At 65.9% G+C, this 24,966-nt stretch overlaps 13 protein-coding genes across 13 annotated transcripts; 5 read left to right on the top strand and 8 right to left on the bottom strand.

Annotated features, from left to right (window-relative positions):
- Positions 1 to 219: 219 nt before the first annotated feature.
- RPN3 (proteasome regulatory particle lid subunit RPN3) lies at positions 220 to 2,558 on the bottom strand (the record flags this gene model as incomplete). The annotated part of the gene is made up of 8 exons (XM_076648493.1): positions 220 to 288; positions 383 to 460; positions 548 to 927; positions 1,029 to 1,253; positions 1,376 to 1,569; positions 1,649 to 2,135; positions 2,212 to 2,373; positions 2,444 to 2,558. The coding sequence occupies 8 exons, from the start codon at positions 2,556 to 2,558 to the stop codon at positions 220 to 222; spliced, it is 1,710 nt and encodes a 569-aa protein (XP_076505933.1).
- A 122-nt stretch (positions 2,559 to 2,680) lies between these two features.
- On the top strand, positions 2,681 to 3,936 carry JCM10292_003279 (uncharacterized protein; the record flags this gene model as incomplete). Its single annotated transcript, XM_076648492.1, has 4 exons — positions 2,681 to 2,811; positions 2,868 to 3,087; positions 3,272 to 3,589; positions 3,688 to 3,936. The coding sequence occupies 4 exons, from the start codon at positions 2,681 to 2,683 to the stop codon at positions 3,934 to 3,936; spliced, it is 918 nt and encodes a 305-aa protein (XP_076505932.1).
- Positions 3,937 to 4,183: 247 nt separating this feature from the next.
- On the bottom strand, positions 4,184 to 5,431 carry JCM10292_003278 (Rtr1/RPAP2 family protein phosphatase; the record flags this gene model as incomplete). Its single annotated transcript, XM_076648491.1, has 1 exon — positions 4,184 to 5,431. The coding sequence occupies one exon, from the start codon at positions 5,429 to 5,431 to the stop codon at positions 4,184 to 4,186; it is 1,248 nt and encodes a 415-aa protein (XP_076505931.1).
- Positions 5,432 to 6,060: 629 nt separating this feature from the next.
- Positions 6,061 to 8,329, top strand: JCM10292_003277 (uncharacterized protein; the record flags this gene model as incomplete). Its single annotated transcript, XM_076648490.1, has 12 exons — positions 6,061 to 6,149; positions 6,209 to 6,223; positions 6,278 to 6,642; positions 6,705 to 7,075; positions 7,136 to 7,148; positions 7,217 to 7,245; positions 7,303 to 7,449; positions 7,502 to 7,626; positions 7,712 to 7,796; positions 7,857 to 7,968; positions 8,038 to 8,059; positions 8,134 to 8,329. The coding sequence occupies 12 exons, from the start codon at positions 6,061 to 6,063 to the stop codon at positions 8,327 to 8,329; spliced, it is 1,569 nt and encodes a 522-aa protein (XP_076505930.1).
- A 1,175-nt stretch (positions 8,330 to 9,504) lies between these two features.
- On the bottom strand, positions 9,505 to 11,579 carry DHH1 (DExD/H-box ATP-dependent RNA helicase DHH1; the record flags this gene model as incomplete). The annotated part of the gene is made up of 6 exons (XM_076648489.1): positions 9,505 to 10,214; positions 10,296 to 10,476; positions 10,545 to 10,673; positions 10,746 to 11,261; positions 11,322 to 11,402; positions 11,472 to 11,579. 6 exons carry the CDS (start codon positions 11,577 to 11,579, stop codon positions 9,505 to 9,507), a joined length of 1,725 nt encoding a protein of 574 aa, XP_076505929.1.
- A 563-nt stretch (positions 11,580 to 12,142) lies between these two features.
- JCM10292_003275 (CybS family protein) lies at positions 12,143 to 13,096 on the bottom strand (the record flags this gene model as incomplete). Its single annotated transcript, XM_076648488.1, has 5 exons — positions 12,143 to 12,204; positions 12,283 to 12,418; positions 12,532 to 12,722; positions 12,900 to 12,938; positions 13,033 to 13,096. 5 exons carry the CDS (start codon positions 13,094 to 13,096, stop codon positions 12,143 to 12,145), a joined length of 492 nt encoding a protein of 163 aa, XP_076505928.1.
- Positions 13,097 to 13,529: 433 nt separating this feature from the next.
- On the top strand, positions 13,530 to 14,001 carry VMA21 (Vma21p; the record flags this gene model as incomplete). Its single annotated transcript, XM_076648487.1, has 3 exons — positions 13,530 to 13,603; positions 13,679 to 13,770; positions 13,841 to 14,001. 3 exons carry the CDS (start codon positions 13,530 to 13,532, stop codon positions 13,999 to 14,001), a joined length of 327 nt encoding a protein of 108 aa, XP_076505927.1.
- A 284-nt stretch (positions 14,002 to 14,285) lies between these two features.
- JCM10292_003273 (uncharacterized protein) lies at positions 14,286 to 16,306 on the bottom strand (the record flags this gene model as incomplete). Its single annotated transcript, XM_076648486.1, has 3 exons — positions 14,286 to 15,079; positions 15,157 to 15,998; positions 16,062 to 16,306. The coding sequence occupies 3 exons, from the start codon at positions 16,304 to 16,306 to the stop codon at positions 14,286 to 14,288; spliced, it is 1,881 nt and encodes a 626-aa protein (XP_076505926.1).
- Positions 16,307 to 16,551: 245 nt separating this feature from the next.
- JCM10292_003272 (ankyrin repeat domain-containing protein) lies at positions 16,552 to 18,302 on the top strand (the record flags this gene model as incomplete). The annotated part of the gene is made up of 10 exons (XM_076648485.1): positions 16,552 to 16,603; positions 16,726 to 16,790; positions 16,883 to 17,057; positions 17,171 to 17,258; positions 17,373 to 17,403; positions 17,489 to 17,556; positions 17,644 to 17,740; positions 17,846 to 17,955; positions 18,058 to 18,119; positions 18,271 to 18,302. 10 exons carry the CDS (start codon positions 16,552 to 16,554, stop codon positions 18,300 to 18,302), a joined length of 780 nt encoding a protein of 259 aa, XP_076505925.1.
- A 242-nt stretch (positions 18,303 to 18,544) lies between these two features.
- Positions 18,545 to 19,582, bottom strand: JCM10292_003271 (uncharacterized protein; the record flags this gene model as incomplete). The annotated part of the gene is made up of 1 exon (XM_076648484.1): positions 18,545 to 19,582. One exon carries the CDS (start codon positions 19,580 to 19,582, stop codon positions 18,545 to 18,547), a length of 1,038 nt encoding a protein of 345 aa, XP_076505924.1.
- An 862-nt stretch (positions 19,583 to 20,444) lies between these two features.
- On the bottom strand, positions 20,445 to 20,813 carry JCM10292_003270 (uncharacterized protein; the record flags this gene model as incomplete). The annotated part of the gene is made up of 3 exons (XM_076648483.1): positions 20,445 to 20,519; positions 20,587 to 20,659; positions 20,719 to 20,813. The coding sequence occupies 3 exons, from the start codon at positions 20,811 to 20,813 to the stop codon at positions 20,445 to 20,447; spliced, it is 243 nt and encodes an 80-aa protein (XP_076505923.1).
- A 228-nt stretch (positions 20,814 to 21,041) lies between these two features.
- JCM10292_003269 (uncharacterized protein) lies at positions 21,042 to 22,915 on the bottom strand (the record flags this gene model as incomplete). The annotated part of the gene is made up of 6 exons (XM_076648482.1): positions 21,042 to 21,341; positions 21,451 to 21,973; positions 22,045 to 22,338; positions 22,403 to 22,478; positions 22,539 to 22,620; positions 22,727 to 22,915. 6 exons carry the CDS (start codon positions 22,913 to 22,915, stop codon positions 21,042 to 21,044), a joined length of 1,464 nt encoding a protein of 487 aa, XP_076505922.1.
- Positions 22,916 to 23,230: 315 nt separating this feature from the next.
- Positions 23,231 to 24,907, top strand: JCM10292_003268 (glutathione S-transferase family protein; the record flags this gene model as incomplete). The annotated part of the gene is made up of 9 exons (XM_076648481.1): positions 23,231 to 23,388; positions 23,460 to 23,601; positions 23,672 to 23,968; positions 24,028 to 24,048; positions 24,163 to 24,318; positions 24,399 to 24,412; positions 24,471 to 24,545; positions 24,605 to 24,666; positions 24,831 to 24,907. 9 exons carry the CDS (start codon positions 23,231 to 23,233, stop codon positions 24,905 to 24,907), a joined length of 1,002 nt encoding a protein of 333 aa, XP_076505921.1.
- Positions 24,908 to 24,966: the final 59 nt, after the last annotated feature.

Raw genomic sequence — 24,966 nt, 5'->3', positions numbered from 1 at the left:
AATCGGTTTGCGAGTGCTAAGGGTCAGGCGGCGAAGCGGCGAAGCGGCGACGCTTCCGCGCTCGAACGACCAGCTTGAATCTGGCGCCTCAGCCGCGAAACATCGCCTCTCCTCGAAGACTCGTGCAGCCATACAGCGAGAACAGTCGCGTTCGTTCAAGAGAAAAAGAAAGGCGGTGTGTATGCAGCTACAGCGGTGGGGACGAGGCTCGTTTTCCGCTCAGAACGAGTCCATGTCGCCCGGCCCATCGAGGTCGGCGTCCGAGTCGCCCTCCTCGATCTCCTTGGCCTGTGCGTCGCGAAACATCCCGCCGAGTAACCCGAGTCAGCGCCTGACGATTCTGGACACGAGCAAGCGGGTGGGACAGCGAGAGGGGACGGACCAGCTCGCGCTCGCGCTCGCGCGCCTCGCCCGCCGAGGCGAGCTCCTTCGAATGAGCGTTGAGCGGGTAGCGCATCGACTGCGTGTACGAGGAAGCAGCACCACAAGACAAGTCAGCACGACGCCGACGCGCAGCAGACACGATCGGGAACGCGGACGGACGCACCTTTACGCTCTGGTTGTACAGCTCGAGGAGGAACCCGATCCGGCGGTCAAACTCGCGCATCGGCTCTCCGGTCGAATACACGTCTCCGCCCTCGCGGCTCGTCATCTCGCCCTTCTCGTGGTCGACCCTCGCGACCACCACCCCGTCGCGAATCGCCTTGGCGACCATGTACTCGGCATCCTCCTCGCTGTCGAGCGCGAGTTTGGCGCTAATGTCGCGCAGCGAGATGCGCGAGTAGGCGAGCGAGAGCGTGCGCAGCGCCGTCTTGAGCACCGTGTGCCGCAGGCGCTGCACGAGGCTCTGCGTGCGGTCCGCGGCAAAGACGGCGTGGTGCGTCGACAGCGCCGCGTTGAACGCCTGGATGTCGCCGACGCGGACCGCTGGGCAGGGCGGCGCCAGTCAGCGCAGTGCTCGGAGCGAGTGACGTCCCGACAACGCGAGCACAAGAGAGAGGGGACGAAGCCCGCGCGGCGAAACGCACCCTGAGCAATCTCCAAGTACGGCCGGAGGGCCTTGCGCAGGACGACGTCGCGGAAGACCCTGCGCTCGGGGATCTCGCCCATGAGGAGCTCGACGAGGACGGCGAGCTTGTGCGCGTGCTGGAAAAAGCCCGGCGCGGCCTTGAAGTCGGACGGGCCGCGGCGGATCGCCTGCAGGAGCGACGCGTGCGCAGAGGTGTAGTCGAGCTGGATCGCGCGGATGCGGCCTGCGGGCGCGAGAGAGAGGGTGTCACTTACGGCGTGCAGGCTCAGACAGCAGCGGAGACAAAGCTCTCGCCTCGGCTGCACCGCATCGAGGCAGGATCGCAACAGAGGACCGGCAGCGCACCGACATAGTAGTACCACCTCGCGAGCTGGCTGTTCTGCGCCGAGTGCTCCGGGAACTGGGTCTTGCTCACGAGGCGGTCGGCCTGCTCGTACAGGCCGTGCTCGAGGTAGTTGCGCAGGAGGAGCGGAAGGAGCGTCGCTTGCAGGTCGTTGTCGTGCCGGAGCGCGGCCGTGCGCTGCGCGGCGAGGAGCGTGCTGCAGTGGCGAGGGAAAGGGAGCGGACGTGAGCGGGCGTCGAGTAGGCAAGAGAGGAGAAGAGGAGAGAGGGACGCACGGACGAAGGGCGGCCGTGTCGTCGCCCGAGACCTCGTGGAGGCGAACCCAGTAGAAGTAGAGCTTGCTGAGGAGCTGGTCGAGCGTGCGGCGGTTGAGCTGGGCAAAGCGCTCGATGAGGGCGGTCGCGAGCTCCTTGCCGCGCGCGTACTCTTTCTGGTCGAGGAGGCTGACGACGGCGAGGAGGCCGATGAAGGCGTCGCCCTCGGGGAGGGTGCTCGCGACGTCGCGCGGCGCGGGCTCCTTCTTGGCGTCCTTTTTGCCGAGGGCGCTCTTCTTGGGCTTGGGGTTGGCGCTGTCGGCTGCGTCTGCGGGTGTCGGGGTCGCGGTGCGTGAGGGCTCGGCAGAGGAGGGCGCGGGCTGGTTGTCGACGTCCATCGAGGCAGAGGCGGACGAGGACGACGCAGCGGGGGCATCGCCAGTGTCTGCGTCTGCGGGAGCAGCGGGGTTTCCGAGGTAGTCGAGGTAGTACTGCTTGCGGTCCGAGTCTGTCGAAGGACAAGGTGGGTGAGCGACGAGAGCTTGCGTCAGCGCCGAGGGAGAGGGGGGAGAGGGGGCACGGACCTGAGCGGTAGAGCGGGCCGTGGCGGATGGCGTGTGCGAGGAGGTCTGCGCGGTCGCCGAGGTGCTTTCTGAGCTCTGGGAGGGCGCGGAGGGCGCGGGTGGTGAGGCGGGGTTCGACGAGGAGGACGGCCTGGCGGAGGAGCTCGAGGTTGTGGACGAGGTCTGCGCAGGGGGTGCGTAAGGTGGTCAGTGTGTGGGTGTCTCTCGGGTGGCTCTAGCGGGCTGTACGGACTGTGCTCGAGGGTGCGGTAGGGCGATGCGGTGCGCGGAGGACGAGTCGCGGCAGCATCGGGGGCCGGGGCGGGCGGGGGCTGGGTGTCGGGCGGTGCGACCTTGAACTCTGCCATGCTCGCTCACGAGTCTGCTAGAGAAAGCGCAGTTGGACGGGGACAGCCAGAGAGTCGCCCCTCCTTCGCTCCTTCCTCGTCGTCGTCGTCACGCTTGTTCCCGCTCACTCGCACTCGCGAAGATGCACTGGGCACCGCTGTGCACGTGGACGGTCCTCGCTGCAGCCACCGCAGCCACCGCCCGCCTCGCCCTCGACCACGGCAAGCTCGCGCTCGTCGACACGGCCACCGCTTCCGCGCTCGCCTCGTCCACGTCCGTCTCTCTCTGCCCCCGTGGCCCCCGAAAGACACTCACCCGAACACCCGCAGCTTCACCTCGGACCACCCCAACCCGCTCCCACCCCGCGAGCTCGGCGACACCGACTCGCTCAAGCTCTCGTTCACCCTCTCGCGCGATGGCCAGCCCTTCGTCCCCCAGCAGGCCGCAGTCCTCGTCCAGCCCGTGAACGAACACGACCGCGCACCCGGACGGCACTGGACGAGCCCCGCAAAGGTCCGCGCCTCGACCGGAAAGGCAAAGTGGGAACTCGTGCGTTCCCCTCTCCTCCTCCCTCTCAGAGGGCATGCATGCCACTTGCGAGTGCACCACGGAATCGAGCAACGACGGCCCACAACCGCCGACCAAGCGGCGTCCTGCGATTCCGCAACTTGGCCCTCCCCCCGAAGCATCGGCCCCACTCACCCATCCCCTTCTTCCGCACGCACGCCCACAGGACCTCTCGACCGCGCCCCCGCAGCTCCTCTCGCTCGCGTCCTTCGCCCCGCTCTCCTTCACCCTCCTCGTCGGCCACCCGCACGAGGACGCGCCCCTCGCCCTCGCCCTCGGCACCTTCTCCCTCCCCGCCTCGCTCGCCCTCCCGCACCCGTACCCGCCCGTGCACGACCTCCCCGCCCACTGGGAGGCAGAGCGCTACGCCAAGATGCCCACGATCGAGTGGACCTTCCGCGGCGGCGAGAAGCGCGTTAACGGCGTCGTCGCACTCGTCGCGACCGCCGTCGTCCTCGCGCCCTGGCTCGTCCTCCTCGCGACCGTGAGTCACGAGCCGCGACCCTCGACCCGCTGCAGCCCAGACGTCACACCCAGTACTGTGACCTGGCCCCTGACTCGCGCTTCTCCCCCCTCTCGCAGCTCACCCCGCTCGTCCCCTCCCTGCGCCTCTCGCGCCCTTCCACCCTCTCGCTCCCTCTCCTCCTCGTCTCCCTCGCCCTCTTCGAAGCCCTCTTCGTCGCCTACTGGCTCCGCCTCTCGCTCTTCGACGCCGCGCCCCTCGCCGCCGCGCTCGCACTCGTCGCCGCGCTCGTCGGCAGGGGCGCGCTCGGGGAATTGCTCGGGAGGAGGAGGGACGCCGAGAGGAGGGAGATGGGCAAGACACAGTGAGGGCAGGGGTGGGAGTGCGCTCGGGGGGTAGAATGCTCGGAGTGGGCGGTGCAGTGCCGAAAAGGGGCGGCCCTCTCTTACGAGGGCCGCCCCGCTTGTGCTTTCCTACCCCTTGCGGTGCTCACGAGAGACGGTCTGCGCAACGCGAGTCTCTCACACGGCAGAAGGGAGACACAGCGAGGCAAGGCGTGCGCTCTAGTCCATGGCGCACAACCCATCGCAGCCTCACCACCCTCTCACGTCGCAGCTACTCGATCTCGCCCCTCCCCCTCGCGCTATCGCGCTCCCGGATCCCCTCCTCGATCCACGCCCTCACCTCGTCGCTCACGCCCTCGTCCTCGCCATCCGCGCCCACCCCCGCCCACTCGACCAACGCGCCCGTCCGCTCGTCGACCATCCGCGGGCCCGTCACGAACGTGATCGGCGGGAGGCCGCTCGCGGTCCCGGTCCCGGGTTGACGCGATGCGCGCGGTGGCGGTGGGGGCGGCGGCGGGGCGGGGAGAGTGGAGAGGACCGTCCGTGCCAGTCGTGCCGTCTCGAACGGAAGCAGCGCCGCCCCTCCGCCTCCTCCCGCCCCAGGCCCCCCATCCCTCGGCGCCGGCGCCCGCGGGAACCTCGTCGTCCCCTGCGCCTGCGCCTGTACGTCGGCGGCGCGGCGCTCAAAGTCGGGCGCTGGGTTTGCGAGCGAAGGCGCCGCGGGTGGCGCGGAAGGGGTGGGCTTTTCGTGGATCGTGAGCGACGAGAGGAGGTCTTCGCGGAAGCGCTCCTTGCCCTTGCCCTTGTCCTTCTCTTCGTCCTGCACGTTGGACTTTTCCGCCGCTCCCGCTGAGGCAGCCTGCGCCGCGAGGAGCTCTTGCGTGCTGCGCCTCACGCCCTCTCTCCGCCCCTCGACGTCCTCGAGCAGCTCGACCGCCGCCGCCGCGCCCCGCCCTGCGCGCCCGACCTGGCCCTCGAGGAACGCGCTCCTCGCCGCGCACCTCGCGCCGCAGAACCGCCCCGCCTCGTCCCCCTCTCCCTCTCCCTCCCCGCTGCGCCGCGCGTCAAAGAGCCCGTTGGCGCGCATCCGGACGCGCAGCGTGCGCGGCTCGCGCTGCCGCTCCCCCGGGGCGACGTAGGCTTGTCGCGCCGGGTGGCCGCAGCCCGGGTAGGCGCAGCGGCCGGCGGCGTGCCGCTCTTCGAGGAGGTCGGCGTAGCTCGAGCGCGAGAGGGCGCCGGCGAGGCGCTTGAGCTCCGGGGGAGGGACGCCCGAGGGCGAGGAGAGCGACTCGATGAGGTCGAGTTGGTGTGCGAGCGAGCGCGGGTCGGGCGGGGCGGAGGAGGAGGAGGAGGAAGAGGAGGGAGAGGGGGCGTGCGAGAGGTAGCGCGTTGCGGCAGAGTGCGCGAACGACGAGAGGACGGAAGCATCCTGTGCCGGGGAGCGCGGGGTCGACGAGGTCGCGACGTGGAAGGCGGACGGGTTGCGCGGCGGCTTGGACGCCGGAGTGAGCGAGGGCATCGCCTCTCCACCGAACCGGGCGCGCGCTGCGATGTGTAGCAGGACGAGGATCGGAGCGAGACGAGCTTCCGCGAGAGCTGGAGGAGACAGCGTCGCACCCGCTCACATCGCTCGAGCACGGCTGAGCAAGGGACAGCCAGTTGCACGATCTGACTTGTCCCTGCCCGAGCTGGACTCAGCAGGGCACCGGCTGCCCGCCACCTGCAATCGGCCCTGTTTCCCTTCATCGGTGATGAACCTCCGACGGCTCTCGCGGTGACCGCAGCACGCGTCGCCGATTGCAGGCGCGCTCGTCCAACAACTGAGAGGGCTACACAGGCTCTGTTGGCGCTACTGCTGCAGCTTTGGCAGGAGGAGACGAGGACCAGCCTGTCCCACCGCCGGCCATTTCGCTGCTGAGTGAGCCTAGCTCCACGAGCACCTGACCGCCGGAAACCGCCCCTGCGAGCGTCGTCCAGGAGCAATTGCAAGCTAAACCGCGCTCTGACTTGCTGACTCGTCGCCTTCGCTGAGGTCAACGTCGAGCGGTTGGGCGGCACGGCGCTTATCCTCTTGCGCTTCTCGAACCGGGTCTCATTCCCTGCGCTTCTTCCCTCTCGTATCTCACATCGAGCGCTGGGCCTGCCGCCATGCTGGACCAAATCAGACTGCCGTCAACCGAGTCGATGCGCGTGATCGTGGCGACTCTCGTCGCCTCGCTTGCTGCAGGCCTCTTTGGGTGCGTGCCGGACATTTGGCAGTGCTGATGGCAGCTCACTGACTCTGTAGCTGAAACAGCTTCGACACCGGAAGGTAAATTTACAGCTGCCTTGACTCTCAACGCCTTCGCCCTGACAACTCGCACAGCATCGGCGCCATTACCGAGATGCAGGCCTTCGTTGACGACTTTGGCCACCTCTCGCCAACCCTGCGCGGAGTAGTCGTTGCGGTCATCCTTCTCCCGTCCGCCTTTGTCGGCATGACAGCTGGAAACGTCGCCGATAAGATCAGCCGCAAGTACGCCATCGCGCTCGGCGCTGTCATCTTTGCCATCGGCTCTGCGATTAGCGCGGGCGCGACGTCGCTCGGCATGCTCATCGGTGCACGCTGCCTGGCGGGGATCGGCGAAGGCCTCTTTCTGCCCGTCGGCGGCGTGTACCTCGCCGAGCTGTCGCCGAAACACCTGCGGCCGCACATGATGCTCTTGTACCAAGTCTACAATGCCGGAGGAGGTGCGGCTTCTGCTCCCGCTCGCATGTCTTTCAGCTTGCAGTCTGATCATCTTATCTCCCAGTCACGATGGGCTTTTTCGTCTGCTACGGTAGCGCCAACATCCCCAACTCGATGGGCTGGCGCTTCCCCTTTGTCCTGCAGACCTTCAGCGCAGTCGTGCTCGCCGTCGGCTGCCTCTTCATGCCCTTCTCGCCGCGCTGGCTGCTCACCCAGGGCCGGCGGGAAGAGGCCGAGGCGGTACTGAACCGCCTCGTCGGGCCAGAGCACGCCGCCGAGCGCAGGGAGCTCCTCTCTGTCCCTGCGGCGCAGGCGGCGGCGAGGACCAAATCGCAGCTCGACGCGATGCGCGAGATCTGGGAGCCCGGCGTGCGCGGCAGGACGATCCTCGGGCTCGTGCTCAACGTGTTTATGCAGCTCAGCGGGATCGACTTTGTGCGTGCCGATCTTCCCGTCGCCTTCTCGTCGAGTCTTCGCTGACCGCCAAGCCTTCAGGTCTTGTTCTTCGGTGAGGCTATACATACGCGTCCGAAACGGTCATCCTGCAATGCAGCTGACCGTTGCCTTGGCTTACAGCTCCCCTGCTCTTCAATCAAGCCGGCCTCGTAGGTCTCCTCTGCCTTGCGCTGCAGGCAACGAGTCCGCTGACTCGCATCTCGCAGGACCCGTCAACGTCCTCGTTCATCGCTTCGGGCTGCACCGGTATCATCCTGACCATCGGCACAGTCGTTGGCTCGTTCTACATCGACAAGGTTGGCCGGCGCAAGATCTGGATCTGGGGCGGGATCTGCATTGCCTTGTCGCAGCTTGTGCGGTCTTTCTCCTCTCCCGCCCTCGCTCGACTGACTGTCTTTGTATCAGGTCCTCGGAGTCTTCTATGCAACAAAAGTGACAGAGAAGAGCCAGGCGGGGAAGTATGCCGTTATCGTCTTCATCGAGCTGTTCGCGCTTGCGTTCACGATGTCGTGGAGTCTCATCACCAAGCTGTGCGTCCGCTTCCGCTTGCGCAACTGCTTGGCACCCGGACCTTCCTCCAAAGTTTTGAAGGGTGCTGACAAACGGTCCGCGCAGGTACGCCGCCGAGATTCAACCGAACCGCACCCGCGCCGCAGCGACTTCGTTTGGCATCGGCACGAACCAGCTCGCCAACTTCTGCGTGAGCGCTTCTTGTTCTCGCAGCAGTTGGGACCAGGGCTGACTGTGGCTCGCCCCGCAGGTGGCTGTTTCCGGGCCCGCCTTCCTCGCTTCTTCCAGCTACGGACCATATTTCGCGTACGGGTCCTTCAGCGCCGTAGGCGCCTTCTTTGGCTGGGTCTTCATGTACGAGGGTGTGTCTTTCATCCCCTCTGTTGTACAATCTAGCAATTTAGCTGATTGTCCTCTGCCTCTTGGTGCAGTCCGCGGGGAGTCGCTCGAAAAGTACGCCCAGTATTCTCGTCCGGACCCCTGCATTTCATGCGTAGCAGATACTGACGGTCGCAACATCCTGGCAGAATTGACGAGATCTTTGAAGGCAGTCCTATTGCCATTTCCTGGCCCGCCTTCTTCCGCCCGACGCGGCAGCGCCTGACCGTAACGCGCAGGCGGCGCAACAGTCGGCACAAAGCAGCAACCCTCCCTTCTCCTGAGATCAGAACGGAAGGAGTGCAGCTGCGGGAGCTAGGCAATGCTGCGGCGGTAGAGGATTGAGTGGTCCACAGCCGCGACTTGAGCTCATTTTTTCTTGGCAGTCCTGCCCTTGCCCATTCAGTACATGTGCCTCACCAGAGCAACAACAGAGGCTGCCAGGTCGTGTTGACAACGCCTAATTTGCCCACGGCTCGCTGGATAGCTCAGGGATCTTCCAGGCACGCAAAGCCCGCCTCCCGCCACCAGCCCAGATGCACTCAGCTGATGCAGTAAATCCGTGGAGCGCTTCGTTGCTGACGCTCGAAGCGGCAACGCCAGAGTGCCTAGGATGCGAGCGCTTCTCCCTCGCAAACTTGTCTCGTTCCCGCTTCTTTGGGAAGGGCTCGGCACGCTCTTCTTGCCCATACTGTGCGTCTCTCAGTGTAAAGTCAAGGGAAACCGCGCGTCTACGTCATTGCAGAGCGTCCAGGAAAAGAGTACCGCCAGATCCGCTGGTTCCTCCTCTCTCCCTCGCTGCCCCAAATGCGCGACACGACCAAGTGTTGCGGACAAAGCGCTCGACCGACGGAGAGGTCGCGGAGCGGTAGTGTGCGCGAAGAGGGCAGGAGGGAGGTTGGGAAGATCGGGACTGGTTGCCAACAAAAACCTCGAGCGGCGCACGGAGTGCGGGATGCGGCGGAGGGAGAGAGCGATAAGCGGTGGGATGGAGAATGGCGGGTAGGAGTAGCGGGACTTGACGAGGAGGCGGGAGCGGGAGAAGGTGCCGCAAATGTCGAGGGATGCGGCAACGACGGCGAGTTGAATCGGGTCGAGTGGAGAGGGCAGAGATGGAAGGGAGGGGGCCGGTTGCGCGGCGTAGAGTGCGCCCATTGAGAATCCGCTCGTCGAGCCTTTGGCGCGTTGAAGAGGAGCGACCACGGCAAGAGGGGAAGAGGAGGAGACGAGCGATAGAGGGGGAGCGGCAAGTGGGGTGGTGATGGAGAGTGGGAAAGGGCAGGCGTGGAGTGGGAGTGCAGCAATGAGAAATCGAGCGAGGCGACGACGACGAGACCAGAAAGGAGAAAGAGAGCTGGCAGTGGTTGGGAGAAAAGTACAACGAGACGGGAAGAAGGTGGAAGTGGGACCACGACTGCACAAATGAGAAAAAGGCTGTACAGCAGGTGGGAAAGGGAAAGGAGGGGAAAGAGGGAATTGCCGTGTCGCGTCGGCTTTGCCGTTCTGCTCACATAAGCCATCTACCGCCCCTGCGCCGGCGGGCCTTGCGCACGCTGCTGACCCGCGAGCATAGCCTGCTGCTGCTGCTGCATGAACTGCTGCTGCTGCTGCTGGTACTGCGCGAGGAGGTGTGGCGGGATCTGCTGCCCCTGCGGACCGGGCGCTGGCGGGAACTGCGACTGCGGGTAGCCGGCTTGGGGAGGGAACTGCTGATGTTGCGGCTGCTGCTGCTGAGGTGGCCGCGGGGCGCCGTTCTGCGCCTGCTGCCCCTGCTGAGAGTACGCGCCGTAGTACGGCTGCTGAGGCTGTTGCGGCGCGGGTCCCGCTGCAGATGTCGGCGCAGCGCCCGTCGCGGCTGGACCAGAGGGCGGCGGCGCGAGCTGCCTCTGCTGCGGCGCCTGCATGCCGTGCCCGCCGACGCCCGCCGGGCGCGCAAGCTTCTGCCCCTTGGCCGCCTCCTGCGCCTCCTTGACCTGGTCGTCCGTCTCGGGTGCGACGTAGAGACTGCGGTCGATGACGGGCGGGATGGGCTGGATCTCGGTGCCGAGCTCCTGCTCGATGCGGTACAGGTTGAAGCGGTCGTCGTACGTGATGAGGTTGATGGCGAGACCGAGGTGCCCGTAGCGACCCGAACGACCGATGCGATGGAGATACGTCTCCGCATTCTTGGGGAAGTCAAAGTTGATGACGACGTTGACCGCCTGGATGTCGATACCGCGAGTGAGGAGGTCTGCGCAAGAGCGGGACGATCTCGATCAGTCGGCGAGTTCACGTAGACATGCCAAGCTGAAGCCTCCGAGCAACTACGCACCGGAGCAGACGAGGTTGCGGCAGACGCCGTTGCGGAAGTCGTGGAAGACGCGGTTGCGGTGCGCCTGGAGCATGCGCGCGTGCGAGTAGAAGCACGAGTAGCCGAGCTCGGTGATCTTCTTGGCGAGGAGCTCGACGCGGTTTGTCGAGTTGCAGAAGATGATCGACTGGTTGATTTGAAGCTGCGGAGGCACCAACGAGCGTCTTCTCAGAATCTGGGCTAGACTCACGAAAGAGGGACCGGCCGCACCTTGGAGAAGAGGGTGTTGAGGCAGTGGACCTTCTGGCGCTCCTCGAGGAAGGCGTAGTACTGGGTGACACCGCGGAGCGTAAGCTCGTCCATGAGGTTGATCTCGTACGGCTTGCGCATCCACTTGTCCTGCGCGAGCGGATCGAGGGTGGAAAGTCAGCGGTTTGAGCGAGCGGAAGCGTCTCAAAGAAAGCGACGCACCTTGAAGTCCTTGACGATGATGGGGAAGGTGGCCGAGAAGAGCATGACCTGGCGCTCCTTGGGCATGAAGGACAGGAGCTGCTCGATGACGGGCGTAAACTCTGGCGAGAGGAGCTTGTCGGCCTCGTCCATGACAAACATGGGGCACTCGCTCAGGTCGGCGATGCCCTTGCCCGCGAGGTCGAGGATGCGCCCGGGCGTGCCGACGAGGATGTGCACCGTCTCGCCCAACCGCAGAATGTCGTCGCGCAGCGTCGTGCCGCCCGTCGTCACCATGATTTGCGCGCCCGTGTGCTTGCCGAGCGTCTTGCACACCTGCGAGGTCTGGAGCGCGAGCTCGCGCGTCGGGACGAGGAGGAGGGCCTGAATCTTGGGGATCTTGGGGTTGACGCGCTCGAGCGTCGGGATGATGAAGGCGGCCGTCTTGCCCGTGCCGTTCTTGGCACGCGCGAGGATGTCGCGACCGGTGAGTGCGATGGGAATCGCCTCTTCCTGGATGGGAGACGGGCGCTCGAACTGCGTGGACGCGCATGAGCAAGCGAGGTCTCATGAGGAGGACTCGAGTGGGAAACGCACGCCGGCCTCAAAGATTCCCATCAAGAGTTCGCGCTTGAGGAAGTAGTCCTCAAACTCGTTGCCCTTGGTCGCCGTAACATCCTGCGAGTGCCAGAATGAGGTGAGCCCTCCTCACTCGAACGGTGCGGAGTGCGGGGGGAAAGGACGGACCTCAGTCTGGGGGCGGATGTCCTTGGTCGGGACGTTGAGCTGCTTCTTCCAGTCTTCAGGACCGGGTGCCGGGGCGTGTGCGCCCGTCGAAGTAGAAGGGCCGGACATGGCGAGGGTCGGGGGGGAAAAGGGGAGCGAGTGCGGAGCGCGAAGAGAGAGTGCGCGCGGGGTGCAGGTCGGTGCAGACGAGGGCTGCGGTACGTGTAGAGCGCCTCGAGGTGCGTGTGTGGGCTCGCGGGCGGTGTGCAGAGTGCGAGCGAGGTGCGACGGCGAGAGGATGGACGGGGTCGCCGAGAGAAGACGAGCCGGGGCGGAGTGGTGGAAAGGGTGCGAGGCGCGAGGGAAGGGAAGCGCACAGTCACTCGCAAGCGTCAGACTCGGCACGGCGGGCGCGAGACGAGGGAGCAGAGCGGCAGCGTCGAGGTCGTCTCGCCGCGACGGCGACGGCCGCCGTTTGCCCAGGGGGAACCGACCTCCCCTCGCTCTCTCCCTCTCCTCCGCTCTTCACGGTGCACTGAGCACGCAAAGGGGAGAGCAAAAAAGGTGTGATCTTACAGATGGAAAACAGCTGCGAGAAACCGAACGAATGCAGGGGGCCACCCGCGCCCCTCTCCTCTCCTCCCGCTCTTCTCCCACTCTCGCGCGCGCACTCATTCAACCGAACAGCCAGCTTACGCCGACTTCTCGACGTGCCGCTCGACGTGCCATGCCTTCTTGATCAGCTCGGTCAGGCCTGCGAGAGCGCGCGGGCGGTCAGTGTCCCGAGAGCGCCAGAAACGAGCAGCGTAAGCGGCAGTCAAGCGAGACGCACCAATGTCGTTCGTCTCGAACTGGTACACGCCGACGAGAACACCGGTGGTGAGCAGTCGCAGGGTCCACTTGGCGATGACGCCGAGGACGGGGAACTTGCGCGGGTGCAGGTAGTCGGTCAGGACCGCGTCGAAGCCCTGCAGAAGAGTGAAGCCGGGGTCAGCGCGTCCGAATGAGACCGAACCTGGCACCTGCAGCACTGCTCTTTGCAGGACAGCGCGGGAGCGACAGCGGCAGCGACTCGACGCACAATGTGCGAGTGGGCGACGAGGGCGGTGCAGAGGACGCCGTCGACGACGGGGTTGGCGGACGAGACGGCGGTGGCGCCGATGAGGGGGACAAGGGCGGCGCTGAGGAGGCGCTCAAAGGTCCAGTGGTACGACGAGTGCGCCTTGTCGGGCGGCGGGAACGGGGTCGGGTCGTTGACGGTGCCCTCGACGTCTGCGCGGTGGGACTGCGCGTCAGTCTCGGATACGACAGAGCGTATGTATAGCGTGCGAGTCACTCACAAGCTGCAGATAGGAGTAGGCGAGCGAGCGAGAGAGCGGAAGCGACGGAGCCAGGAGGGAGGTCAGTCTCGCTAGACGGGCTACTGCGGAAAGGCCGGGAGGTGCGCACGCTTCTGCGCCGAGCTCTGCGCTGCGAGAATTGGCCGGGCTGCATACAGAACACACGGCCGGGTGGGTCAGCGCGGTTCGTCGAGTGAGCCGCGGTCGGGCGCGATCGCGAGAGGAGGGAGGGCTCGACGGACCCGAGTGGAACGGGCGGGTGGCGAGGTGGCGGACGGCCGAGGGGCGGACGAGTGCGCGCTGCATCCTGGCTCGAGTCTCGCGAGGGCGGCGGGGCGGAGAGACGAGGGACGAGGGCGGTGCGGAGGAGAGCGGACCAACCCACGCCTCCCCATCGCACGCGCACCGCACACGCGCCGTGGGAGAGTGTGCTTGGGTTCGTAGGTCTTGTGACAGACTCTTTGATTGTGTGACAGCACTCCCTACTTTCCCGAGGTGAGGTGAGCAGCCCTCTCTGCGGCCGGAGTCCGCGGAAGCCGGGTCCTCGTCTCGTCGACGCTCTTCTCTCCATCTCTCACCGCTTGCAGCCACGCACTCTCGGTCAAAGCGCTCACTCGACGCCACTGGGCCGAATCCTGCACCTTTCGAAGCCCCGCTCCCCCTTGCTCGTCCTTCCACTCCCCACTTTGTCCTCATCAGCTCAACCGACATCGCCCCACCCACTCCACAAAGCGCCGCCATGTCTGCCGCTGCCGCACCGAGCGCATCGACCAAGCAGGTCGACATCACCCCCGAGGGCCGTGCCGACCTCTCGTGCGTACCGTCTCCCCCTCCTCACGCGCGATGCATCCACACACTGACTCGCTCGAGCACGACGGGGTCAATCAGCGAGGTGATGAACAAGCTCCTCGTGTTCACGGTCGCCATGGTGATCCTCCCCATCGGGACCTACTTCCTCTCGCGCGACTACGTCTACTCTCGTGCGCTCCTCCTCCCTCCCGTCTCTCTCGCACCCTGATCTGACCTCTCTTCCCCGTCCGGCGCACGCAGCTGGCACCTCGCTCACCTATCCGGCCCTCTCGGCCGTCGTAGTCGCCAACGGCGTCCTCGGCGCCTTCATCTATGTCGCCTTCCGCGAGGACGCGCAGGACGCCGAGCGCGAGAAGCGCGCGCGAATCGTCAGCAAAGCGGGGGTGGGAAAGGCCGAGTAGGCGGGCTTCTGAGGCGGAGGAGGGGGGCGACCTGCCTCATCGGGGGAGAGGTCTGTACAGGTGCGCTGCGCTGCGCTGCGTCCTTTCAGGTGCTTCGCCATGCTGACCCGCCCTTGCATGCAGTTCCTGTATGTCATACGCAATGCCTCACTGTTCCGCTGTCCGCTCACAACGACGAGAGCACGAGGGACATGCGAAGTGAATGCGGCGATACATGCGACGATGCGAAAATCTAGTCGAGAGAAGCTACGCAATCCTATACATCCTCTACCCACCCTCCTCGTCTACTCGACCTCCCACGCCCTCCTGCCCTCGACATGCGCGCAGCCCTTCCCGTCCCCGCCGCTCTCATGCTCCCCCTCTTCCCTGCGCCACTCGCCCTCCTCCCTCCTCTCCCTCTCCCACCCTTCCCGCTCCCTCCGCGCCCGCGCACACACCTCGTCCGCCCCGCGCCCCTCGTGCAGCGAGAGGTGCGGCACGCCCGCGCGGTCCGAGCAGTCGGGCACAAAGCACGCGACGAACCGCGCCCTCGCGTCGGCGAGCGCGGCGCGCGACGCCGACGCGAGCGCCGAGACGAGCGACGACGCGCTCGCAGCGGGGAGGGGGACCAACGCGCGCTCGGCGCAGAAGCGCGCAAAGAGCGCGTCGGGCTCGGCTGCGTCCTCCCCTCCGGCTAGGACGAGGTTCCGCAGCGCGGGCTCGAGCCGCGCGACGTCCTCGCGAAAGACGACGACCCGCCCCGTCGCGTCTGCCGCGCTGCCCCCAAGCCGCCCGCTGCGCTCCCACCGCGCCCAGCGCTCGGCGACGTCGGTCGCGCGCTCGAGCGCGCGCTCGCACGCGTCGCTGTAGCCGTCGCGGAACGCGCGCGCCCACTCGGCGTGCACGGCGCGCGCCTCGTCGGTGCGAGGGAGGGAGTGCAGCCCGAGGCCGAGGGAGCGGAGCGAGGGCGCGGGGGGCAGGACGAGGACGTCGCGCACGGGGAAGGGCACCGTGTCGGTCGGGCGGTCCTTGGCGAGCCGGCGCCAGGTTCGCAGGGCTTCGTCGGCGCGAGAGAGGGGGACGCCGGCGATGCATTTGCCTGTGCGCGTGTGCGTGTGTGAGTGAGTGCGAGTGGGAGAGAGAGGGGGGTGAGGGACGAAGGAGAGAGGAACTCACCCAGCCACCGCAGGGTCGCGAGCGCAGTCGCTTCGCGCACGGCCTCGCGGCTGACGAGCCCGCTGCAGCGGTCGAGCACGAGCGTCTCGAGGCGCGGGTACAACCGGAGGAGGGTCGGGAAGCGCGCGTCGTCGACGACGTGCGTCGTCGAGAGGTCGAGGTGCCGCAGCGCGGGAAAGAGCGCTCCCTCTTTCCCTCCGCCTTGTCCGCTACCGCGGCGCAGGGTGGGCGCATCGGTGAGCGCCGTGAGGAGGTTGCGCCTTGGGAGGCGGAGGGTGACGTGCGTGAGCTGGGCGCCGAGCGGCGACGAAGCGAGGCGCGTGAGGCACGCGAGCTGGAAGAAGACGATGGGCTGCGCAAAATCGAGCTCGTGGCCCGCCTTGGGCGCGCGGGCAAACTTGCCCGAGACGGGGACGACGACGGGCGCCGCGGGGGCAGGTGCGTCGCCGGTAGCGGCGGCGTCGTCGAGGGCGGACGCGAGGTCGTGCAGGCCGAAGGCGGGGACCGACTTTTTGACCTGCCCGTGCGTGGGCGGGAGGTCTTGCACGAAGGAGAGGCGACGGAGCGCGGGGAGGTCGGCAGGGTCGGCGCGAGCGAGGGCGAGGGGCGCGAGATCAAAGTACTGGCCCTTGAGGAAGGTGTAGTAGGAGCGCTCTGCGCAGTAGGGGTTGAAGCGGAGGGCGAGCTGCTCAAGGTTGCGCCAGCGCGCGGAGCGGTGGAGGCTGTTTGGGTCGAGGAGGTCGGCGAGGTGGTCGGGGCTGGCGAGGGGCCCGACGGCGAGGTCGATGGAGCGGGCTGCGTGGAGGGCGAGGAGGAGATTGACGACGAGCTGCATGTCATCCCTGTTGGCGGGTGCCTGTGTGAGACTATGCAAGGTGGAGAAAGAGAGGACGAAGAGGGCGCACCTCCACACGCGGACTGCGACCGAGTGGACTGCGGCTGCGAGGTCGTCGTCGTGGGCACGAAGGTGAGCAGTTGCGAGCCATGCCTGGTCTGGGCGGGAGATGCGGAGGTGGCGGCAGAGGGTAGCGGGCGAGAGGGGAGTGGCGGGGAGGGCGCGCGAGAGGGCGAGGGCGGTGTGCTGGAGTGAGTCGGCGGGGAGGAAGGAGCAGACGTGGTCCCACAGCTCGGGCGGGAGCTGCGCGGCCATGCCGAGACAGCGGCGGCGGAGAGGACGAGGGAGCGAGACGGGGAGAGGGTCGAGGTGAGGACGAGGTCGACCCTGCGCTGCACGCACGTCTGTGCAGGTTTGAGTGCAGCCCGAGTGCACTCTCGTTCACACACAGCCACTCTCTACACAGCTCCACCCGCACCTTCCCGCCTCGCCTCGCCCTCGCCCTCGTCTTCCGCGTACTCACTGCTCGTCCGGCTCGACTGCATCCCCCGCCAGCGACCATGGCCACCGCCCAGCAGCAGTCCCAGGACGTCCATCGTCTCGCCCGAGGAGGTCCGCCCTCTCTCCCTCGCTCCTCTCTGCTCGCGCGCCTCATCAGTCTGCACCGCCTCTCCGCTCTCGCTGACGCGGCTCTTCCCCTTCTCTCTCGCGCCGGGTGTGCGTACCACGTGCAGGCAATGCCAGCCTTCTCCGCATGGCCCTCGAACAGGATCCCGACCTCGTCACCAGCATCGACCAGGTGCGTCCCATCCTCGAGGCTCGATCGACCGTGACTCGCACTGCAAAGCGAGTCTCTGGGCCAGTCGAGCTGACGCTCTCACGCGCGCACAGGACTCGCGCACCCCGCTGCAAAACGCCCTCTCGGCCCTCCCGCCCTCGGTCGGCTGCGTCGAAGCCTGCCTCGACGCCTTCAACAACCTCGCAGACGGCGGCTTCGGCGAGCGCGCGCGCACAAAGGTGCTCGAGAACCCAGACGGAGTGGGCAACACGGCGCTGCTCGCGGCGGGTGCGTCGGATGGCTTGTCGTTGCGCGTCGCCTGCTCCTTCCGCTTCGACGCCGCGTCGGAAGCAGACGTGCGCCGCGCTGAATCTCCGTCTGACCCCGGTTCGTCTCCACAGCCTCGACGGGCAACCTCGAGATCGTCAAGCTCCTCATCGGCGCAGGAGCTGACGTCCACGCAACCAACGAGAAGGGCGTGACGGCACTGTGAGCCAGTCTTTTCTCGAACCGCTCGTTGCTGTCAGTGCGCGCAACACATGCGCGTGCGCTGCATATCGCGATTCTTTGTTTGGGCTGATTCACCCGTCTGCTCGGCTGCAGACACTACGCCGCCTCGAAGGGCCATGTCAGCGTGCGTCCCGTCTCTCGTCGTCATGCCCTGCGCATGCTCTCTCGTCTACACACGGCTCAGTTTGACATGCTGCGGTGACGCACAGATCGGCCGCCTGCTCATTTCGAAGGGCGCAGACATCAACACGCGCGACCGCGCAAGCCAGCTTCCCCTGTGCGTCCATCTCTCTGGCATGCAGCGCGCCCTGTCCCGTCTCGACTCGGGGAAAGCAGCATTGACTCCCGGGGCGTACGCGCGCAGACACCGCGCCGCGACGACGGGCTCGCTCCCGCTCATCCACCTGATCCTCGCGTCCAAATCGCCGTCCAAGCCCGAAAAGCCGCGGCTCAACCTCTCTGTGCGTCCATCCCCTCACGCTCATCGTCCCCTCCATCTGCCACGCCGCGTCACTCAAGAGGGCCTGACCGCGGATGGGCGTGGGTGTGGGGTGCCGAAAACGCAGGACCGCGCGGGCAACACGCCGCTGCATCTTGCGATCGAGTCGGGCCACGCCGAGGCCGCCGTCGCGCTGATCGAGGCGGGCGCGGACCGCGACAAGGGCGATGCGGACGGGTGCGTGCCCCTTCCCTTTCCTTCCCCTGCTCCGCCTCGTCTTTGAGCGCTGGACCCGGATCCTCTGGGAAGAAGGCTGACGCTGTAGGACGGACGGCGCAGAGTCAGGCCGGAGGAGATGGAGGGCGTCGGTGGGACGGAAGCCAAGCGCGTGCGCGAGTACAGTGCGTCTCTCGCTCTCGTGCCCTGTCCCTCCCTCCCGCTCGCTCGCCTGCGACTCTGCCAGTGTCGTACGAGGCTAGCGGTGTCCTCGCGTGGGGAGATCGATGACAGCGAGACGCCTACGTTGACGCTGCTCGTTTGATCGCCTTGCAGTCGTGCAGCGCTGCGGACCGCTGTCGTCGTGAGCGTAGAAGGGACGCATCTGCAACACTGCTCACAGCTTCCGCGGTTACAGCTCGTGTCCCTCGCTCTCGCAAATGACTACGACGTCCATTCGAGATGCACGATGCAATCATTTCCATACGAGATCTATGGGTAAGCGACGTCAAGAACGGGTATGCAGCCGAACAACGCGGCGGAGGGGGGGATCTACCAAACGAACCAATGACCGCCGGGCGATCGTACAACAACCGCCTCTCGCCCTCCCTCACAGCTCGAGTCCAAGCCCGACGAGCGCCTCTGCCTCGCGCTCGCGCTCGCGCCGGCGCTTGTCGAGCGAGCCCATGCGGCGCATCGCGAGGCTCGACGGCTCGCGCACGGGCGCGCAGAAGTGCGGGAGGGTGCGCGCGTCGAGGTGGTGTGAGGGGTGGGCGAAGGAGGAGAGCGGCCAGGTAAGAGTGGAGGAGGAGGGGGAGAGGGTGAGGTGCGAGAAGGGGAGCGAGGGAGAGGGCGAGGGGGAGGGAGAGTCGAACCCCGACGACGACGACGACGACGACGACGACGACAAGTACGACGCGGTCGAAGCCGAGCTCGACAGTTCGGGCGTCGAGCAAGAGGCGCAGCTGAGCGCGGGCGACCAGGACGGCGTCGCTGTCCATCCGTCCGGCAGGAGTGCGAACGGCGCCGCGTCTGTCGTGTGCAAGCGGTCGACTCGGACCGCTGGAACACGCTCAGGCGTCGACAGCTCGAGGTGGAACGGTGGAAAGTCCTCGGCCCCGTCGTCCTCCACGGCGTCGCCAAACCGCGCCTCCTCGTCGATCGCCTCGAGCGGGCACCTCTCCCACTCCAGTAGGTCCCGCGCCGCTGCTTCGCGGTAGGCGTCTGCGGTGAAGCGCGCGAGGTTGCGCATTGCCGGCGAGCGCTTCATCGGGCTCGAGTGCGGGCCGACGGGCGAAATGGGCGGAGAGACGACGAACGGCGCCGGGCGCTCGAAGATGGGCAGCGAGGGGAGCAGCGGCGCGTGCGGGAGGGAGAGCGGAAAGATGGGTGACGAGGAGGGCGCGGCGGGCGGGAGGAGCGGAGCCGAGGACGTCGTACCGAGCTGGGCGAGCGACAGGCGCGGTCGGCTCGACGATGATGACACGGGCTGGCAGAAGGGGAATGCTGTGCCGATGGGCGAGTCGGGCAGAGGGCGCTTGCGCGGGTTGCGCGTGCGTGCGGGAGGGGCGGGCAAGCTGGGAGGCGTTTCGCGGAAGAACGAGGTCGAGCGGATGGGCGTGACGGGTGCGACGAGTGCAGCGGCCATGGCGAGGGGTGTTGCGAGAGGGAGAAGCGGACAGGAGACGCGCGAGCTGCAGGTCGTTCAGCGACGAGGGGTTCGTCGGACAGAGCGATGCGACGAGGAAGTGAAGGCAACCTGGGTCAGTTTCGATGTCTCTCGCTTTCTGCGAAAGTATTTGGCCCGTACCTGGTTAGGAGTCTCTGAGTACCGTGAAGTGGGAGACAAAGAGCCGATGCAAGCACAAAGAGCGGCGACAGCGTCCGGACGCAGATGAGAGGAGAGACGCGAGGGCGCGAGCGGCAGGAAAGGCGACGGACTGATGAAAGGCGCCAGGCCCCGCCACGCACGCACGACACAATGAGGGACAAGCACAACACGCGCCGGGCCGGACCAGCCGCCCATGGAGGCCCAAGCCTGCGAACAATGGCGGTCCATCCCCCAGTGTCCCTCTCGCACAGGCGAGACATTCCTGGCTATTGCAGCCAAGGAGCGTTGGTATACCTTTGTGGTTGTTCTGTTGAAAGGATGCAGGGGCTCAGGCAGCGCGGTACACGCGGTGGAAGCGCAGACCGACGAGTTGAGAAGGCCCAAGCGAGAGCGGGTCGTCCGCACTCGTCAAACGCGTCCACCAGCTCCTCTCAGCGATAGAAAGACGCTCGACACGGTCGTGTCGCGACGAGTGGGCAGTCGGGCCGCTTTCGGACAGCTGGACAAGCAAAGTGCGGAACAAAGGGAAGAACAACCCCTCGTAGTTGCCGACGTCCGATCATTCAGGAGACACTCGTTTTTCTGCACGCGTTGCGTCGCGCACTCTCGAGTGTTGTTCTTCGGCAAGGTGGCCGAAATCGCAGCTCAAAAGGGACGGTATGCCGTCTTGACCCACGTCTCATGCTGTACGGTACCACACGTCCGGGTCAATCTCGCTCAGGTCGAAGCGCAGCACCGCCTTTCCTGCTTTTGCCTGTGCCAGCGGTCAGAACGAGGTAAGCGCGGGTCAGAGCTACGCTTCGTCGGGCGACTGCTCGCACCTTGACTTCCTCGACCTGCTCTGCCGTCATGCGCCCCTCCATGACCGGCGGAATGGCCCTGGTTTGTACATATCTGCACGTTGACTCGGTCAGCTGCTGCTCGGACGACGACGGGACTCGCAGAGAATGCACTTGATTCCGCCCTCGTTGAGCGCCCTCAGCCCCGCGCTGTACCCTTCCGGGTCGCCCATCATGTCGAGCATCAGGACGAACTGCTTCTGCGCCATCGTGTGGCTGCGCGTGAGTGCGGAGGAGAGGCGCAGAAGCCTCCCGCGCCGTCGAACAAGGCGGCCCCACTCGGTCGGCCGATGCCGTAACTCTCGGCACGCCCGCCAAGGTGCCTCAAGCGGCGCCGGTTGATCTGCGCTTCGGCAGCTTCGACTCCATTGCTCATCTGTCGCTCACGTGCAAGTCACGTTCTGCGGAATCTGGACCATCTTGCACTGCTTGTCTTTTCAGAAGTATTGACCTGCCCCAAAGTAGTCTCCCACGACAGCGTCTCCCTCGCCGTCTTCCTCCTCCGAGCTATCGTCCCCAGCACCCGCTCCAGCGATGCCGATGCCTGCCATGGCCGCGTCGAGCGACTTGGGCGGCGGAGGCGGAGCGGCCTTGCTCGGCGGGAGGGCGCCAGACCCAACTGCCCGTGGGCGGAACGAGGGGGACGGAGCGGTGTAGGGCTTGAGAGAGAGGGCGGCGCGGCCGGAGGGGAGGCGAGATTGCAGTGTTTGCGCAGAGGGGACCGGTTCGAAGCTGACCTGCGGGATGGGAGACTGGGAATCAGCACGGCATTCGGAGTTTGCAGCAAGCTCGGTGTGGATTGATACCAGCACATAGCCAGTAAGCAGCCGAGTCGCGCCGACTCACCGTGTCGTTGACCTTCTTGTACGCGCTCCTGAATGCCTCGGTGCTCTCGACCTCCTCCTGCACCTTGCCCTTCCGCCCTTTACCCGCACTCCTCGCCTTCTGCGCAAGCCCCTTGAGTCCCCTTAGCCCCTTGTCCTTCTCCTTGAGCGCGTCGAGCTCCTTTGCCGCAAGCGCGAGGAACCCGAGCGCGTCACCCGCAGACCCGTGCTCGCCCGCATCGACGCCGAGCCACTTGTACGAGAGCGCGAGCGCGAGCGTGCGCCCGTCCGAGAGGTAGCGCCGCAGGGCGGGCGAGATCTCGCCTGCGCCGGACGCGCCGGATGACGAGGAGGACACGGTCTTGACGAGCGAGCGCGCCTCGTCGTAGAGGGTGTAGACCTGCAGGTGCAGCTTGGCGAGCAGCGAGGGAGAAGGGTGTGAAGGCGGGAGAGGAGGGCCGGGTGTGGTGGTCGAGTGCGCGACGGAGAGTGAGCGCGAGAGCAGCCGTCGGATGGCGAGGAGATTGGCATCGGCGAGGCACATTCTGCAAAACAGCGAGCGCTCAGCTCTGTTCAACACGGTCGATATACTCAATAATGGCAGGGCTCGACGAACTTGGCCAACGCGGTCGTCACCTCGCGACTCATGTCGATGGGTCGCGTCCGCAACGCCTCCAAGCCCACGGCGGCTTCCCACCGCGGAATGACGACTTCCGCCAGGTGCATGAGCACGCCGCTTGCCTTGCACAGAGTGTCTGCGGCCTGGTTGATCGTCTCGTCGTGCACCTTGATGGCAGAAGAGGAGACGGAGGAAGCGATCTCGTAGGAACCGAGCGAGGCCACGAGGGTCGACGCCTGGTTAGCGAGACAGAGGGCATATGCCAGCAGCGTGGCGGTGAGCTCGGCATGCCTGTAGAGCGATTACAGGGGTTAGACGAAGTTTGCCGGCGAGAACGAGGGTGGGAAGGACGCACAGCGAGGGCAAAGGCACCCGCTTCGCGCCCTTCTTCAGCGGTTGGCTGGACAGCGAGGCGCGCCAATAGAAGTAGACTGCAGAGGAGGAACCTCAGTAAGCCGTCCGAGAGCAAGAGGGACCGCGAGCGAACGCACCAGGGTCGCTGCGGAGGAGGAGGTCGTCTGCCTCGACGCAGGCCAGAAGCGCGTACAAGTGCGGCAGGTACTCTGCTACTGCCTGTGTCAGCAGACGGGCACAGTCGGATCCTGGTCAGCGCTCGTGCTCGTTCCGAAGCAGCGCCTCGACCCGAGCCCCACCTCCGATCCGAGCAGTAACGACGCACCCTCGCAGCGCCAGCCCAGTCAGCGCCCTGTCCAGCTTGCGCTCCTTCTTTGCGGGTGGCCTTCAGTGCCGTGCGGACCCTCCCGCGGGCTGCGTCGGCGTCGGAGAGGTCGCGGGTGTGCGACGAGGTTGGATCCGTCACCAAGTGCGGCACGGCGAAGCCTGCCGGGACGGGCGGGGGTAGCAGCATGGCTTGACTGGGCTCTGGCTGACTGTGGCTGTGTGGCCCGCTTCCGTGTGCTCGCTCGTGCTGACACTCGCCGGTTGCCAAGTCGGGACTCGGCCGCTCCCCTGCTTTGTGGATCCCAGACGCTGCCTTGCTTGGTTCCGTCCCGTCTGCATGCTCAGCAGCTTACGCACAGGCTCGTCCAGAAGCGCATCCTCGATCTTCAGCCGTCCTTCCGCTGCTTTCGCTCTTGCTCGTTCTCTCCCCACTCTCTCCGTCATCCGATCCTCGCCAACGACCTACTCCCGCACCACCGTCCGCACCTTCACAAGCTCCGCAATGGCCGACGACAAGCGCGACATCACCAAGTGGGCCTCCAAGGACGGCCAGTTCCGCCGCCAGGCCTCGTCCTTCCGCGACCAGATCCAGGTCGGCGGCAAGTTCCCGCCCGAGGAGGGCCGCTACATGCTCTATGTCTCGCTTGCTTGTCCCTGGGCGTGCGTCTCGCTTCCCGACTCGCCTGGCCGGGACGATGTGCGCTGATGATGCTGACCTGGTCCCCACATAGTCACCGGGCCCTCATTGTTCGCAAGCTCAAGGGCCTCGAGCGCTTCATCGACGTCGCCATCGTGCACCCGTACATGGGCAATCTCGGATGGAGCTTCTGCCCTCCCGTCCGCGACAGCGAGGGCGGCTACCCGAAGACGGAGGTGCGTCGAAGCGAATCTGCCTTTCTCGCGCTGCATACTCGTGCAATCTCCTGATCTCGTCGCACAACAGGGCGAGGTTGGCGAGCCCGACGGCTTCCCCGATGTCACGGGCGACCCGCTGTACGGCACCAAGTTCCTGCGCGAGCTCTACTTCAAGGTCGACCCGGACTACAGCGGGCGCTTCACCGTCCCGACCTTATGGGACAAGAAGACGCAGACGATTGTCAACAACGAGAGCTCCGAGATCATCCGCTTCTTCAATACCGAGTTCAACAGCCTCCTCGAGGACAAGTACGCCAAGGTCGACCTCTACCCCGAGTCGGGCCGCGCCGAGATCGACGACCAGAACAAGTGGGTGTACGACACGGTGCGCTCATTCTCAAGCGTATTTCGGATGACCGAGTAGCTGAGTTGTTCGCGCGACAGGTGAACAACGGCGTCTACAAGGTGCGTCACTCGTCCCCCTCATCACCTCCCGTCTCCCCTCATCCCTTCAACGGCTCGATCTTTCCCCTGGCCTTACTCATTCACTCACTTACTCGCTCGTCCCGTCGAGAACAGACCGGCTTTGCTACGACGCAAGAGGCGTACGAGTCGAACATCTACCCTCTCTTCGAGAGCCTCGACCGCCTCGAGAAGATGCTCGGCGACGGCAGGAAGTACATCGCCAACACGGACGAGCTCAGCGAAGCCGACGTGCGCTTGTACACGACTATCGTCCGTCTGATTTTCGGCTGCTCTGTTCAGGCGGGACCGCGGAGCTCACTGACCCGTGCCCTCCTCAACTCCTCGCGCAGATCCGCTTCGACCCGTGAGTCTTCCCCAGCTTCTCACGTGCTGGCGAGTACTGATCCAGAGACCGTACACAGGGTGTATGTGCAGCACTTCAAGACCAACCTAGGCACGATCCGCCACGACTACCCGAACCTGAACCGCTGGCTCAAGTCTGTCCCGTCTCAAACGATCCGGTCGTCTCGCTCTCGCTGAACTCTCACTGCCGCAGGAACCTCTACTGGAACTTTGACGCCTTCAAGAGCACGACCAACTTTGACCACATCAAGGCGAGTCCCGCCATCGCAACTCGGCAATTTTTGCGCTGACCCTTCCCTCGCATCTTCGCATTGCTCCCTTCTTCAGGTTCACTGTGAGCCGGCTGTTCCTCCACCTCTCTTTGCGTCATCACCACGCGCTTCGAGCGCTGACTTGGATACTGTATCGTGCCTCTGCAGACACCAAGAGTCACTCGCAGATCAACCCGACCCGCATCACGCCTGCCGGACCCAAGCCGGACATCGAGCCGCTGTAAAGGTCGCAGACGGTTCTCAAAGCCTCGTGAACGGACCGCAGATGTAGGACTGAACGGGA

This window comes from Rhodotorula paludigena (assembly GCF_050403205.1).
Source record: "Rhodotorula paludigena JCM10292 DNA, Rt_paludigena_JCM10292v1_ctg16, whole genome shotgun sequence".
Classification (NCBI taxonomy): Eukaryota; Fungi; Basidiomycota; class Microbotryomycetes; order Sporidiobolales; family Sporidiobolaceae; genus Rhodotorula; species Rhodotorula paludigena.
The sequence above is the reverse complement of the archived record's forward strand: the minus strand, read 5'-3'. Positions and strand labels throughout refer to the sequence as shown.